This window comes from Plectropomus leopardus, chromosome 6 (assembly GCF_008729295.1).
Source record: "Plectropomus leopardus isolate mb chromosome 6, YSFRI_Pleo_2.0, whole genome shotgun sequence".
Classification (NCBI taxonomy): domain Eukaryota; kingdom Metazoa; phylum Chordata; class Actinopteri; order Perciformes; family Serranidae; genus Plectropomus; species Plectropomus leopardus.
The window spans coordinates 23,041,582-23,056,926 of record NC_056468.1 but is presented as its reverse complement, the minus strand read 5'-3'; the positions used below and the strand labels follow the sequence as shown (position 1 = coordinate 23,056,926).

The window sequence follows — 15,345 nt, the reverse complement described above, 5'->3', positions numbered from 1 at the left end:
ATATAACCATAGAATGAATATAAATAAAAATGCTGCGAAATGAGTTCTGTAGGTTTTCAATATAAAGCAGAAACAGTATAAATAACAATTTAATAAGAATATTTAAAAAAATAACAGTCAGTTAAATGAATTATAAAATTACCATCATTGCTGCCGCAATACAATGTCACTATATGCAGTAACCTGCGACATTCACAAATTATATTTGTGTTTTTCAGCTTTAAATAAAAGATAAATAAAATAAAATAAGCAACTTAAAGCACACGCTGACAATGCAAGTCATTTAGAAACAAATAACAAATCTTCTCAATCATTTTGTCACGAGTCACGATACTTGAAAAATGGGCTGCTATTGCAGTTATAATCAATTACAATTAATTTGGCATACTCTCATGTGATCTGCCATCTTTCATTAATGTGATCCTCAGTTATTTTTCACTGTATTTGACAGTATTTCATGAAAGCTGCCAAAAGCAGAGCTAAACAAAGGATACATTATTCGGCATAAAAAGCATAAAAATTTGAAAAATGTAATGTTAAAGTCAAACAGTGACACAATGTGCTGTTCTCTCAACAAATAAGCAACACAAAGATTTTGTAATATCATATTATAAAGAGAGCATAGTATGCCTGTTTATTTATGTCTTAAAAGTACTGTCAAGTTGTTTCCCAAAGTGACAAAGTGAACAAAAATTTAAATAAGTCTGAAAAAGCTTAAAAGTAAGTAAATAAGCAAATGAACCTGCAAATGAATGCTGAACTAGGCTAAATAAATCGGAGTAATTCATTTAGATGCTTTAATCCAAATGAGTTTTAGTTTTACAGGATTATTGATGGAAGGGCAACAATCAATAGGCTGTCAGTGTCAAATAAAAAAAATACCTCCTATCACAGCACTTTTGCGATGAAGCTCGCTCTCTTGTTCTCTGAGGTGCTTATTTATTTCTGTCCTCCATTCCCAAAAGTTTCTGTCTCAATTGTTCTTTCCATTGCTCACATCTGTCTTTTCGTCCCTGTTTGTCTGTCTTCACAATTCTTCCTCCAGTGTTTTTGCTGTATGCCTCTATTTTTGATTTCCTTCCTTTCCCTATTTTTACCTTCTACTTCTATCACTACTTCAGAGTTTCAAACCAGTTTGACCATAACAAAAGTAAGCTTTTTCTTCCCTTTTTTCACTGCTTTATTTCTCTCTGTGTAGTTTGCCCTTCAGTTTCTCCCTCTTTTAGGTAAGCAGCAAAGTACAGTATCGAACAAGAGATATGCACCTTTCTTTATCTCTCTGCTAACCTCTCCGTCTCCGTTTCTGTGTCGTTCTCTCACTCTCAGAGGTAAATAACGGGTCCATAGTGTTGATTAGAAGCACAGAGTCTCTCCTTTACTGTCTGGATCTCACTAATGAGTAACATTGATCCTGCCACACTTTACCTTCATCGTGCAGTCAATACAAGTATGTGTGTGGAGGCAGGAACACACAAAGCACACACATGCACCTGCATGATCATAAACATGCCCACAATGCTCATTGACACACACACACACACACACACACACACACACACTCCCTCACCGTGGACCTGGTTGATCTCCGAGTTCTGTGACAGAATCTCGTCGGCCAGTTTCTGCGCGGTTGGCAACACTTCTGTGTGGTGGACTGAGATCAGATACTGGACGAACTTCTGCAGCTGGTCTCTGCTCATCTGGAACAGGGTTTCTGAGATGGGCAGGTGCAGTTTGACCTGTTCGGGCTTCCGTACTCTGTAAAGCGACAGTGCCACTACATGGGCGCAGTAGAAGATGTCTTTGTTGCCGCAGGTGCATGTTACCGCTGTGATCTTGCAGCGGTCGAAGCTGACACTGACGCTGCAAACGAGCTCTGGGGTCGAGGGTGTGGCAGGGTCCGTCACTGTGCCGCTGAGATGGAAACCTTTAAAAATAGTGAGAAAAGAGGAAATTAGAAGAAAGGTTGTTTTTTTGAGAGTTTTACAATGTACATAGAGGTATCAGTCCTTCCATCATCTTCTCCTAACCTCTTTACTTTAGAGCTGAAACTATTAGTCAATTATTAATTTAATCAACAGAAATTCTGATGATGGTCAATCAATGAAATCATTTCTCAAACAAAAATGCCAAATTTTCATTATTCCCTTCTCTCCCTCGGTCATATGCTTTGTTCATTCTCTTGACATTTTTTTGTAGGGATAGGCCTACTTCTTTTTTCTAATTCACTTTCAGTAATAGGTGGTGAATCATTATCATCCTCTAACTGCTATTGTTGGCACATTTAAGAATGAAAAGGGGCTTTCTTGCCTCCTTAAAAATGCAATCACATTTGCATCACAACTTGCTTGCCACCTCCTATAACTGAAAGGGAAGAAGCCCTCCTGCTTCTACTGAGTGGATCTTCGGGGTGATGCCACTACTAAGCTTGGAAAAGGCCGGTTCAAAGTTTGTGGATCAGCGGAGAAATACAACAAAACCTTGTATAATTTATAATAATAATAATAATTTAACTATGTCGAAAACTTGTCTTTGACATTAATTACTTTGGTATTCCCATGTCTGTTAAGAGATGGCTGAGAAAGAGAAACATCCAAAAGTCTGTCCAGCACGTGAAAATGTTCCTTTGGTTTCACCATAACACATGCTATTAAGACATACATAAAACGAGAATTTACTGTAGCACGTGCCATAAAAACATACATACAATAATGTATAGGCTATATAAAAACGAGAAAGTCAAAACTATAAGAAATCTTGGCAATACACATTCATATAAAATGCAACTCACAACATACAAGTCTGCAATATACACAATATACAAGTGTCTGGATTTAAAAGCTATAGTGGTCACTTCTCTTATAATTGGTTGTAAAAGTCTATTCATATCATAAGTGTTATTATTTATTTAATTTTATTTTTCTTGTTCTCAATATGTATTTATGTTTCTAGATTTTATATATTTTTTCATTACTTTAATTAAAAAAAAATATTGTTATCATATTGTTGTTGTTGTTAGATACATATTCTTATATAAATACTCTTCTAACTGAATTAACTGCCCTGAGTATGGTCACCTAGAAGGAAGGTGGCGGGAGATTTCACTCATGTCATATCTACTCAAACTATCAGATTTCTGTATTATTGTGATGAAAAGTTAAGATTGTTCTTGTATGATTGTTAGATGAATATCTTTAGATTTTGGACAGTTGTGATGGGCTCTTCTGTCCATTTTCTAAAGAAGAAACGATGCATTTATTTGTAAGAAAATAATCCTCAGACTAATTAATGAAAAAAAACTTTTGGTTGCAGCCCTACTTTACTTATTTCCTTTGTGTAACTCATTTTGTAAAAAAATCTAATAGAGCCATTTTTACTTATTAAGTTTCAAGTTGGGGTACTTGCTAAGACAAGATCAGACTTTTAACCAATCACCGCTGAGTAAGAAAGAGATATCCTGGGTCTATCGTCGAGGTTTGGCCTTAACATCTATTAAATAAGAATTGTATGACTTGATCAACTAATTGAATGTGCCCTTTAGTAAATGACATTAGTGAGTCAATAAATCTCTCAGGATGGAGTTGAACTATTCTCTCGTATGGCCTCAGTCACCTGCCAAAGGCTGCATGTTTCTGTTATCATGAGAGCATGATCAGGACCAGCTGCAGACGACTGTTATGACTCGGAGCGAGAGTCAATGAGCCTGACAGAAATCTAGATGCAGATTGGGGATCCACGGCGAGAGGAATTGAGAAAGAGATGAGGAAGTGAGCAGTGAACGCGGCTGTTACAGTATGAATTATACAGCCTCTTGTTTGAATATAACGTTTGATCTTATCCTGACTGCGCTATCCGGAGGCGCGGCTATAGTCATTATGCAAGGATGAATATGAATGAGCAGGGTGGGGTCGCCGGCAGTGGCCTAAAACACACACTGATGAGCATATGAAAGAGACGCACATGTACGCACACACTGCGCCGCTGCGTGAGATCATGCATTTATTAATAATGGGAGTGGTTAGGAGAGACGAAGGGGAGCTTATGAATGCATTTATGTGCACAGGAGAGATCTCTGAAATGCATGTGGACCAGGCAAAGACATACATCTCTTAAATATGTTTATCAAAGGGCTGAGCACACGCATGGCTGTGATATCAAGCATGTGTTAACGCAGATATCAAAGCTTTTCTGGGCCTCTACTTTAGGTAAGAAGGGAGGGGCACAAGTTGAATATTTCATAGGATATAGATGGAAGTGGGGTGAGGGGTACACAAGCAAGATGAACAGTGGTCAGGTCAAAGCTCTAATGGTTGAGGGGTGCACTTGAGGTCTAGACTCACCAAACTGATATCAAAGAGCTAGTGGTGACGAAGGTAGATGTTTGCATTGCCTCGTGTTGCCTTTATTTCAGCCAAAACTCGCACCTGAACACACCTCAAAGGCCACAGCCAGAAAACAACTAGCATGTACTTTCTGCACCAGTGTGGGAGAAAATTACTCTCCATAGCAGCAGGCGTCTATAATCTGTTTTCATCATTAAGAAAGAGAAACTGAGAGCAAATTTGTGATTAGTGAAGGCATGTCCCCTCCTACTCTCCCTTTGATTGGCTAGCACTCGTTACTTTTGTTGGTTGGGTTGGTTAGCTTTGGACAAGAGGAGTGGGATTGTTAGTGTTTGGGTAATAATGTCAGGGTAAGCCAGTCAGAGGTAGAGTAAGGCAGAGAAGGGTGAGTTATGCCTTCGCTATCCTAGGAAATGCATATCCGCAAACTGGAAGACCAATAGGGCGGATTCAAGACTCTAGTTTACCTGTTCGCACATTATTAGCACAACCCGATGTTGAAAGAACAAAGCATATTTACCATGCAATGGCGAACAGTAACCCAAAGAATTACAAACCCTTTCTGCTTAAAGATCCAGTGGGTAGGATTGTGTGGCATGTAGCCATGAGGTTGCAGATTGCAACCAACTGAAACTTCTCCCATGTGCCAAGCGTGTTAGGAGAACTACGGTCGATGATTCGATAATGTGAAAATGTGAAAATGTGAATGGCCCTATCTAGAGCTAGTGCTTAGTCTGTTTGTCCTGGGCTACTGTAGAAACAACATGGCGGACTCTGCAGAATAGGACCCGCTCAAACAGCTCGTTCATATAACGAAAACATTATGATTCTTAGTTTCAGGTAATTACACACTATGAAAACAGCCATAAATAATACAGTATATTCTGTTTCTGCCAATATATCCTCTTAAATCCTACACACCGGACCTTTAAAAGCTCAGTGGCAAAAAAAGAGTTGTTTGTTTCAGTCTTTTGCACTCATGACTAGCTGTTTGTTTGCTTTTTCACTTCTGTTTCTCTTCTCATGCACGGACCTGCAGAGTGATTTCATTCACCAAAGGGTTCTGTGGTCTCCAATGCCGATTCAACATGCTGAATCAGCAAGAAAAAGAATAAGCCAAAGGCCGACAAGAGCCGCTGGTGCAGGACACACCAAAAAAAAACTAAGGTGACAGACACTCACCGACTGCCTAACACTGACCGACAGCCGACTGTTGGCTTGGTGTGTCAGGGCCTTAAAAATGCAGGTGCACAAAAAGAAAAAAAGAGAACTAAGTAAACAGGGTCACAACCCTAGCCTATAGTGTAACAATGCTCTCAGGATGGATATAAAAATAAGACAGTTATAAAGGCCTTATATTTCTCAAAGCAGTCTCCCTAAAGCAGTTAGTAGAAAGACACATCCAGGAAACCCATTGAAACCGCCTCTACAGGAGTTACAGTACAGTACAATTTTATCAATTCAAAAGGCTCCATTAGCACAGATGTTGCAATCCTGCAAAAATCTGCAAGAGCATCAAAACAGGAATAGCACTGTTTTGTTGTTGTATTGTACAACTCAGAAGTGTTGGCTGCAAATATCCAACAGCGCAGAACTGCAGAACATTGCCATGGAGATATGCTTTTCCATTCTGGAAGCCAGCTGGCAGAGGAAGTACATGTTCGTTAACAATATCCACAGAAGAGGGGTGTGGATCGAATATGGCAGCCACTTGCATCTGCAGTGATCAAAGCTTATATGTGTACAGCTGTGAGAGAGTGAGATAGACAGAGAGAGAGAAACACACTGAATCACTCTTAAATGAGACAAAAAGGTTTACATGGTGCAGCTGGTGGCAGAATGGAGAACTAACTTATTTAGCTGTGTAACAACATACAAATGAGCAATGGCTTTTAATACTTGCTGATATGGTTAGCGTGTGTGTGTTTGTGAGTGTTAGTGTGTGACACAAGCTTATGTTTCAAGAGTGGCCCCTGGTCCAGAGAGGGGAGAGAAAAAGAGAACATCAAAAACATGTGGAGCTGAGAGAGCTCAAAGAAAAATCAACCTCTGATACAAGCACACACTCTCTTACTCACTCGCACACACAAACACACACACACACACACACATACACACACACTTATCACACTGTCAAAAAAGCAGCTGCGTTTCTTTTGCAAATGTTTTCCTTTTTCCCATAGGGAAAATTAACGGCAATACTTTTTTAAAATTCAAAACACATGAAGTATGAAAAACTACGTCGTGATAAAAGACTTATCCCTGTTCGAAAAGTCTGCCGTGTTTCCCCCTCGCTTTAATGGACACTCTCACTCTCTCCACTTCCAAGCCCTTTTCATGCGTCCCTCCCTCCATCCACATTCCCACAGCTCTTTCTCTCTCACTCTCTGACAGATGGGTAGGTAATGAGTTTCGCCTTTCCCCGTCCAATCGTCTGGGCACCGAAAACTGCCCCCCCACGCCAAAAATGCCCTTTTAATTTAGCCAAGCACCGAGTACAGGGCTATTACTGTTTAGGTACACACACGCACGCACACACACACACCTCCCATGACTCCTGGTTGGGTGTGTATGAAACCTTCAATGTCTCATGTGCTAGCTATTAGAGAGCCTGGTTTCCCCCTCACCCAGTCCACCCAGCTCCCCTCCCCGAGTGGTGCTCAGGGCTCTTTTCTGTGCATGTTCAAGAGGCCAGGGTTGGCTTTCAAAGTAACCATGGCGGCCATTTTTAGAACAAGGCCTCTGTGAGGTTGCCCTAGAAACCCCTTCTGACCGCCCTGGTGAAATCACACTTGGCCCGAGGAGCTGTGCGAGGCAGCAGGAACAGTGTGTGAAAGAGCGAGCGAGAATTAGCGTATGTATATATATGTTCAAATCCCACAAAGGCCTGCAGACCACCCACACTTTTTAGGGGGACCCACATCAAAGCATTCCCCCCAAACAGCACTTTGCTCTATCTTCCTCTCTAGTTTTGAACTTGTGTAAGTGAAGATAAGCCAGCGTGCGCTCTCTTGACCGGTGAGGACCACTTCTGTCTATTCAACAACAAGGGGCCCCAGAAATACCGGACTCCTGCTCTTATTTCAGGGAGGAAAGGCCCGAACTAAGACCTGCAGCTCCTTCAACATACATCTGCTGTGACAGAAGAATGCCGCCTTTATACGCTCCCTGTAAAACAGGACTTAGCTTCCCACATGAAGGCAGGAGGTGCGTATCGGAGGCCGGGCCTGAAAGGTTTGCTTGCCTAAGCACAAAAGTGCTCAGTGTTCCAAAATCACTGGAGTAAATTAGATTGAGCAACATACATATATTTCCGCAATCAAATTAAGATTCCAAGTCAATGAAGAAAATTCAGGCCCAGCAGTGGGGAGGTCATTAAGTTTATTGGCTGAATTGGTTCATGAGTGACTGTCACCTAAATCTAATATGGCACCGTGCAGTTCAGACAGCACTCATCCGTCGTGTCGTGTCTGTGTGAGTGTGAGAGAGAGAGAGAGAGAGAGAGAGAGAGAGAGACTGAATACATGATTGATTTCAGTGCGAGAAATAAGATGAAACAAATGGGCTGGTGTGAAAGCGAGTCAACAAAAGCAAAGAGGAAGAAACAGAGAAAGCAAATAGATATTTAAGGCCCATTCGCCTGTGCGGATTTATTTTAGCCCTGAACATTAATCAAATTACCTCATGAGCTGCAGACAGACTGAGAGCAACACCTAAATCTGACTCTGCCCTGCCTGCTAGAGCTGCTCTGATCCACAGGAGAGCACCTGCAGTGTAGTCGCAGCTTTAGCATGACATCCTGTGCATAGATAACCGGCTAAAACCCCTTTTCTGAAAAAAGACAATATTCCTACTAAGCTGTTTACATGTCTAATGAAAATAAATATTCCACTAATACTACACATGCAGCCATGCATGTTCCAGTTAACATGCCCGAACATGATGCTTATCACATTAAAATATTAAATTGAATTGAATCAAATTGAACAGAATTGAATAGAACTGGTTAAGTTTTACCTAAAGTTTAAAAGCAGTTGTGTTTCTCCTTCAAACCAGAAACGTGGGATTCTCTTTTGCATCCATCTCTGCCCATGACCTTTGCAAGTTGTTGGTTTGTGCACAACATAGCCATGACAACGCACAGAGCCGACTGTAAACAGACGAGAGGCCGTGTGTCACAAACTCCTATAAAAACCCCCAGTTGAGACACATATTCCTAATTTTTCAAATATTGCTCCTAAAGCCAGAATAATACCGGAATATCCCCCGTGTCTTATTCGAAAAATGCTAAATTTGGTAAATGGCCTAATTTGGACTATTCAAACAGAATATGCTGTTTCTATGACCCACATAAAATTTAGAATATTGTAATATGAGGAATAACAGGGGAATACTGGTGTGCATGTAACCATAGCCAGTGAGAAGAGGCCACTGGACTGGAAACCAATCTGTTTGGTCGGACTGTACCGAGAGGCCCTGCTGAAAGAAGATCTGAACCACAACTTTAGACAAGCGAGGCCCTGCAGTAGGTCGAGAAAGGGTCAAGAAATGTTGGGCAACCCCCACCTTTATTCCACCTCCACCCCACCCACAGCTACAAGACGAGTCCCCTCATTGCGGCTCCTTGAACTGGCCCAATTAATAAGCCCGTAAAGATAAATACAGGGCTTCTTACAGGGTCGGTCTGTGTGAGTAACAATGAGCACATGCGTGTGTGGTCCTATAAGGAAGCACCCATACAGAGACTGTAAACAGAGATCAATGCTATCCTGCAGGAGACCTTGCTCCAGGCGTGTGTGTGCATGTGTGTGTGTGTCCTAGGTGTGGGACAGGCTGGAATAACACAGCTGAGCTCCAGTGGCGGCCATATTTATGCCTAAAACCCTCTGGTAGACCAAAAAGCCTTTTTCCTCCCTGGGTGTGTTTTCATCACCACACACACACACACACACACGCATGCACCTACACTATCTCTGAGTCTGAGTGCTTATCCCGACAGACACAAACGAGCATGAATTAATGTTTTGAGATATTCTATGAATTTCAATGCTTTTACTTCCGCTTGAGATTCTGACAGCAAAATATGCATGCTAATCATAGGGATGGGAGGGAAGGAGTATGTGTATGGGTGTGTATCAGTCTCTGTCTCTCTCTCTCTCTCTGTGTGTGTGTGTGTGTGTGTGTGCATTGATGGCTGTGTGGGTGATTGGAGTTGTCATCAGCTGGCGGTTGAAATGACAGTCGACTACTGGGCTGCTGCCACTAAGTTGCCATGCGGTACATCAGGAATGACTTGCAATTTTCTAACTATCACTTTCAAAACGGATTCTAATTTTGCTGGATTGGGCCTGTCAGGCAGAGGTGGTGTTACTGCTCTGCTGACTGATCCCAAAGGTTGGCGTTCAGAAGGCTGACCAGTACAGAAAGACAGCAAAGCTTCTCTTTAGGGACGTGATAGACACAAGACAAAAAGAATGAAGTCATGAGAAAATAAGAAACCTGAAATACAGAGGGCAAACCTGAAATACAGAGAGGAAACAGTTTGACATTTTGAAAAATACGCTTTCTTACAGATAGTTGTATAAAAAGACACCATTATCATGTCTTTACAGTGAATGTAAAGCTGGAGCCAGCAGATGGTTAGCTTAGCATAGCACAAAGAATAGAAACAAACAAACAAAAGAAAAATAACAGCTAGCCTAGCTCCATCCTACGGTAAGAAAATCATCCTACCAGCACCTCTTAGGCATTGTATCTTTCTGGTTATTGTGCACACAAATGGAGATTGCAGAAATTAGAAAATGTGGTTTTACAGGGGAACATGTACGCAGGAGATGTGACTTTGTGGTCTCCCCTGCTGGTAGGTGGGTTTTATTACCTTTAAATGGAGCCAAGCAACCGTTTCCCTGTGTGTACAGTATTTATGTTAAGCTAAGTTAAATGGCTGTTGGCAGTAGCTCCAAATTTACTATAATATTTATCAACCTTCTCACTGATGACCCAAAATGTTGTATTTCACTGACCCAGCCCTACTTTTCCATTGACTTTTGTGCCACCAAACCTGGGTGTCTAAAGCCAAAATATGATCTTTCCCTAACCAAAAGTGTTTTTTGTGCCTAAATCTAACCACACATTCACCACAGTGTTGTTGTAATGCATCTGTGGTTTACACAAATGTACAGTTCAAACATTTTTTTATGGTGATCTGTTTGTCTAACCACATGGAGTGTATTTTGAAAAACAAATGGACATTGTTTTTGGGGCCAACAGGCTGTTGGAGAAATGGACATTTGGACTAACAGGGCTTCACAGCTTTTGGCCATCAGAGCAATGGGTAGTCCCTGCAAAATGTCTCCAAAATGTCAACTGTTTTTTTTTTTTTAAATAGAGATAACAATTTTTAATATAGCTCCAAATGCCACAGCTATTGATAACATTCAAAAAGATAACAGCATTGTCCATATAGCTACTGCAAGATAAAACAAGAAAATCAAATTGGATTCTCCCTTTAGCCGCTATTCAACAAATCTCTGTCACCGGAGAAGCCAGTAGCCTGCTAATTCCGTCTCCTGGCTGTACATTAACTATACATTATCCCAATCCATGTGCAAGGTTCATTAGTGTGAATGAAATTACAGCTGGCTGGAAATGAATGTGTGTAATTAGCAGAGGCCTGTCCCAGTAGAGCCACGCACGCTATAGACGGAGGTAATGGGATCCATTGAAAAGCCATTGTCTGGTACTTCAGGGCTCCAGTATCTTTCTAACGACAAACCTATGCAGTCAAGACGTTATAGCGCTTGCGTCCTTGTCTTTATGGAAGACGAGAGTCTGGGTCAATATGCAGTCCATGTTGGGCAAGAAGATGGCACACAGGACATTGTTAAAAAAAAAAAGTATAAAACAAAAAACATGGCAATGGACTGTTTTTATAGGTGTTTGGAGAATGTGTTTGTTAGATCTTGCACATAATTTGCACACAGAAAGTATGCCAAAATGACATTTGCTGTGCCTGTCAGAATTGATTACAGATGCGTTTCTCTTGCTTAATTTGAACTTTACCCTACAAAGCCTTTTAAAATTAATCTTCCTGATAAAACAGCTTTCAAAAATTAGACATCAAGGCTAAGAAAACAATAGAGGATTAAAAAAGTCAGAACAAAATGTAGCAAAAAGATTCTGTAAAGCTAACATACAGACAAAAAGACACCACTGTGGAAGCTAACATGGCTGAAAGTGAACAGAATTCATTTGCATATGAAAATAGCCGCGCTGGACTGAAAACTACCACGACTGTGTGTGCACATGTGCGAGTATGTGTGTGTTTTTAGGTTCACTTGTCCACGCCAGGAAATAACCTTACACTCTTTACCCTTCCCATTTCGTTTGGAAAGTCACCCGACACACTCCAACAAACTAATGCACACACACACACACACACACACACACACACACACACACACACACACACACACACACACACAACCCCACCCTTTGACACACACTCATGATGCCTTCATGCATGCACGCATATTGGCTTCAGTGACTCCCTGCAGTCAACCTCCTTCTGCTCACAAACAGCCCCTCCTTTTTCCTTTTTCTCTCTCCAATAACTGACTCCTCCCCTGTTCCCCCCTCCTATGACACACACACACACACGCACACACACACACACACACACACACTCACACAGAGCATTGCCTAGCCCTAAGCTGACCCGTTGTGTGTACTGACGTCACACACTAGACAAGGGGAGGCATCATTCCAGACAGACACACACACACGTGCACACCCACACACACACGCACAGGCCCTAGCCGAGGGGGAAGCTGCATTCCAGCACAGGCACACAGACACACAAACACACATCACCACGCCTGGCGGTGGGAAGCATGGGGAGCGCTCAGCTGTAGCGGGGAGGTGGGGAAGAGGGCCAGGGGAGGCGAGGGGGGTTTCAGAGGAGGGAGGAGGGAGGAGGGAGGAGGGAGCGATGGCTCTGAGCCAGTGTTCCTCTGAGCTCAGCACTTCCCCTTTCAGCTCCAGCCAGCCGCCAGTTTGCGTAACGCAGCCCATGCAGCCCTGCCGGCTCGTGCTTAACCCCTTCCTTCCTGGAGTCACTGAGGTCACACCCGCTGTTCTCTGTTCACCGGCGCATGCCACATCCTGGCGTATAAACCTGCCCCTGCCCAACATCCTCCAACATCCCCCCTCGCTCAGGCTGTCCCATTACAGCACCGGGCACACTGGCCCAATACTCATACTTTCACATTATTACCTGACACGGATGGAAGCAGATACACACACGTGAGCTCACACACACACACACACACACACACACACACACACACACACACACACACCACAGAGAGAAGATACATTCACCAGGAAGTAGGTTAACCTTTCACATGCCATTTTCCTTTTTAGAATATGTTTCTTCTAAAATACAATTAAAACAAGAATGTGTAATAATCTAAACACACAGGTAGCCTCTCTGAGAGTGACCTGAATTTACAGCAGCACCTTTCTTAAAGACAAATACAACACAAAAGCATTGCAACCACGAAAAATACACACCTATTCATCAGCCATTACCAAGCAATTATCATTGCCAAAGACAAATACACACACGAACCATCTTCGCACAGAATTGTTGGGATTATGAAGTTACAAAGAGTAAAGTACATGTAAGGTGGCGCAGCTATAGTAGCTTTACATTTTACCTATTCAGCTGTATGTCCATTGGCCTTCCAAGCGCTTATGTAGGCCAAAGTGTCCACTCTCCCCACCGAGATGTGAGGCCTCATACATCAGACGTGGCGCCTTACCCCCTAAAAACCCCACTGCAAAGTGTCATAGCTCACACTAACCACAGCAGACACGGTCCACGGCGGAGGGACGGGCAGAGCAGAGGGGGGAGAGAATGAGGGAGGAGGGGAGGTTCTCTTACATTTAATATCACTTGACACGCGTCATCCAGCATCTCTCAAACAGCTGCTGAGCCTGTGTCAAAGCGGCGGCCCTGTCGAAGATACTGCACACACGTATTAAGGGCGCACCTTGTATGTGCACACACACACACACAAAACAAAGGCAACCCAAAGACAAATATCTCAGCCACCTGGCGCCGTGATCGACGGGCTGCTGCAGAGAACAGGAATTACCGGGATGAAGACAAGTGAGGGAAAGAGGAGAGAGGGGGAGCAAGAGAAAGGTTGCATACGTCTCTGCTGAATCGTGGTGGTCGATTCTCTTGCCTGCGGGCTATTCCTGTAAATATTGACGTTGATGTTAGGACCACTCTCTTAAGGATAAGCTATAAAGCAAGGGGGTTAGATTTACTCCGTGCAAACTGTAAGCATCTGAAATCACACGCTACGCTTGGCCTTCTCCAAGCGTGTTGAGGGGAAATGGTAAGAGACTTTCAGGGGTGAAGAGCTGCAACCACATGAGGAAAGTGAGCTCTCTCGGTAGGTTTTCACCTTGGTCCTCTCTCTCACTCTCCCTCTCTAGATGGTTTAGGTTTCCACACTCAAGCTAAAAGCAGGCAGCTGACATCAAAACCTTCAGAGAGACCCCTATTTCCCAGAAACAGCTCTTGTTTCATGTAAATAGCTGCCTTTCATGGCTACATTGAGATAAATTGCACCCTGCTGGACAAGAGGAAGACAATGTTCACCCCGGAGCCTCTTTTGTTGACATCTGTATGCGTTGCCATGACAACACACGTCTGCCCTATGTGAGCGTGTACGTACATGCGTGTTTGCATTCATGAGGTTGCATTTGTTCGGGCACACGCCATGCATACATGTGGGTAAACACAGGCAAGCACACGGGAAAGCGGGCAGGTCCACACACATAGAAACAAAAATATAAATACCTCTCTCATTCTTTTACTCAAACGCACACAAGGATGGCTGCACAAAGGCTTGCAAAGAATAACACATGAGCGTGACCAAAACAGTGAATCAGGTTAGACTTGCTTCCAACTATAAGTCCTCGTGGGAGGCTGCAGGCAGAGAAGTTTATTACTAATCATCTTCACGTTAAAAAGGGCAAAACTAATCCAACTATGACAAAGCCTTTTCCAAAAGCCTCCAGAGGACTGCATGTGTCCAGTCGACTGGGAATTAATCTGCAGGAGGAACACAATGATGCATGACTTCATTTTAATACAAGTAGGTTAAAGATGCCAATCCTCCTATGGGATCAGCGTTACTCCATACACAGGCGCCTCTATCTATCTAAATTTGTAAAGAAATTACTGCGATTGTGCACGCAAAGCATCCACAGTATTTAATCAAATTTGCCCAAGTTACTGTTCTCATAGATGACAGAAGAATAATCATATCCATGTGCAATTACGCTGATTATGTCTCTTCAGAGACTTGTGAAGTGAAGGACTATGTCACCTCTGAGACCACATGAAACAAAGGCCAACTGCTTTGTTTATATTTCACCACGTGTCTGTACTTTGCTGTCCTCATTACGTTCATTTAAGTGCCGAAGGAGGCTACAGCGGGGGGTTTAACGGGGGAATAGAGGAGGGTGTGGGGCACAACTGAAGGGGTACATACCCAGCGCCAGAGCAACCGTAAAGGAGGTTGAGGGTCTGCATATTAATCATAAGGATGAAGAAGAATAGATGTGTGTGTGTGTGTGTGTGTGTGAGTGAGTGAGAGAGAATCCCCTCCCGTGGGCAAGTCAGCATTCACCCATGAAGTAGGTCAGTGAAATTTGCCCAAATTAGGTCAGTGGCAGTCAATGGGTGCCATCCTGGACAAGAGAAAGGATAAAAGGGGGAGAGGGAGAGAGCAGGAGAAAGAGTCTATAAGGTTAGGAGAGCAGAACCAAGCGGCTTACTTAGCTTTAACACTTAGTTAATTACTGCTGCACTGGTCCGTACACAACACACACACATTAAAAAAAAAAAAAGCATCAGTGAGGTACCAAAGCTCCCCCCAAAGCAGAGAGAGTTCTTTACAACTTCAAGCCATCACTTTTTCTC

General features: G+C 42.8%; 1 protein-coding gene across 1 annotated transcript in view; it reads right to left on the bottom strand.

Annotated features, from left to right (window-relative positions):
- LOC121944365 (zinc finger SWIM domain-containing protein 6-like) overlaps positions 1-15,345 on the bottom strand; it is a 55,043-nt gene that overhangs the window by 23,238 nt on the left and 16,460 nt on the right. The window contains exon 2 of the mRNA XM_042488133.1: positions 1,568-1,924. Coding sequence (XP_042344067.1) covers positions 1,568-1,924 — 357 coding nt within the window. The remainder of the gene's footprint in view (positions 1-1,567; positions 1,925-15,345) is intronic.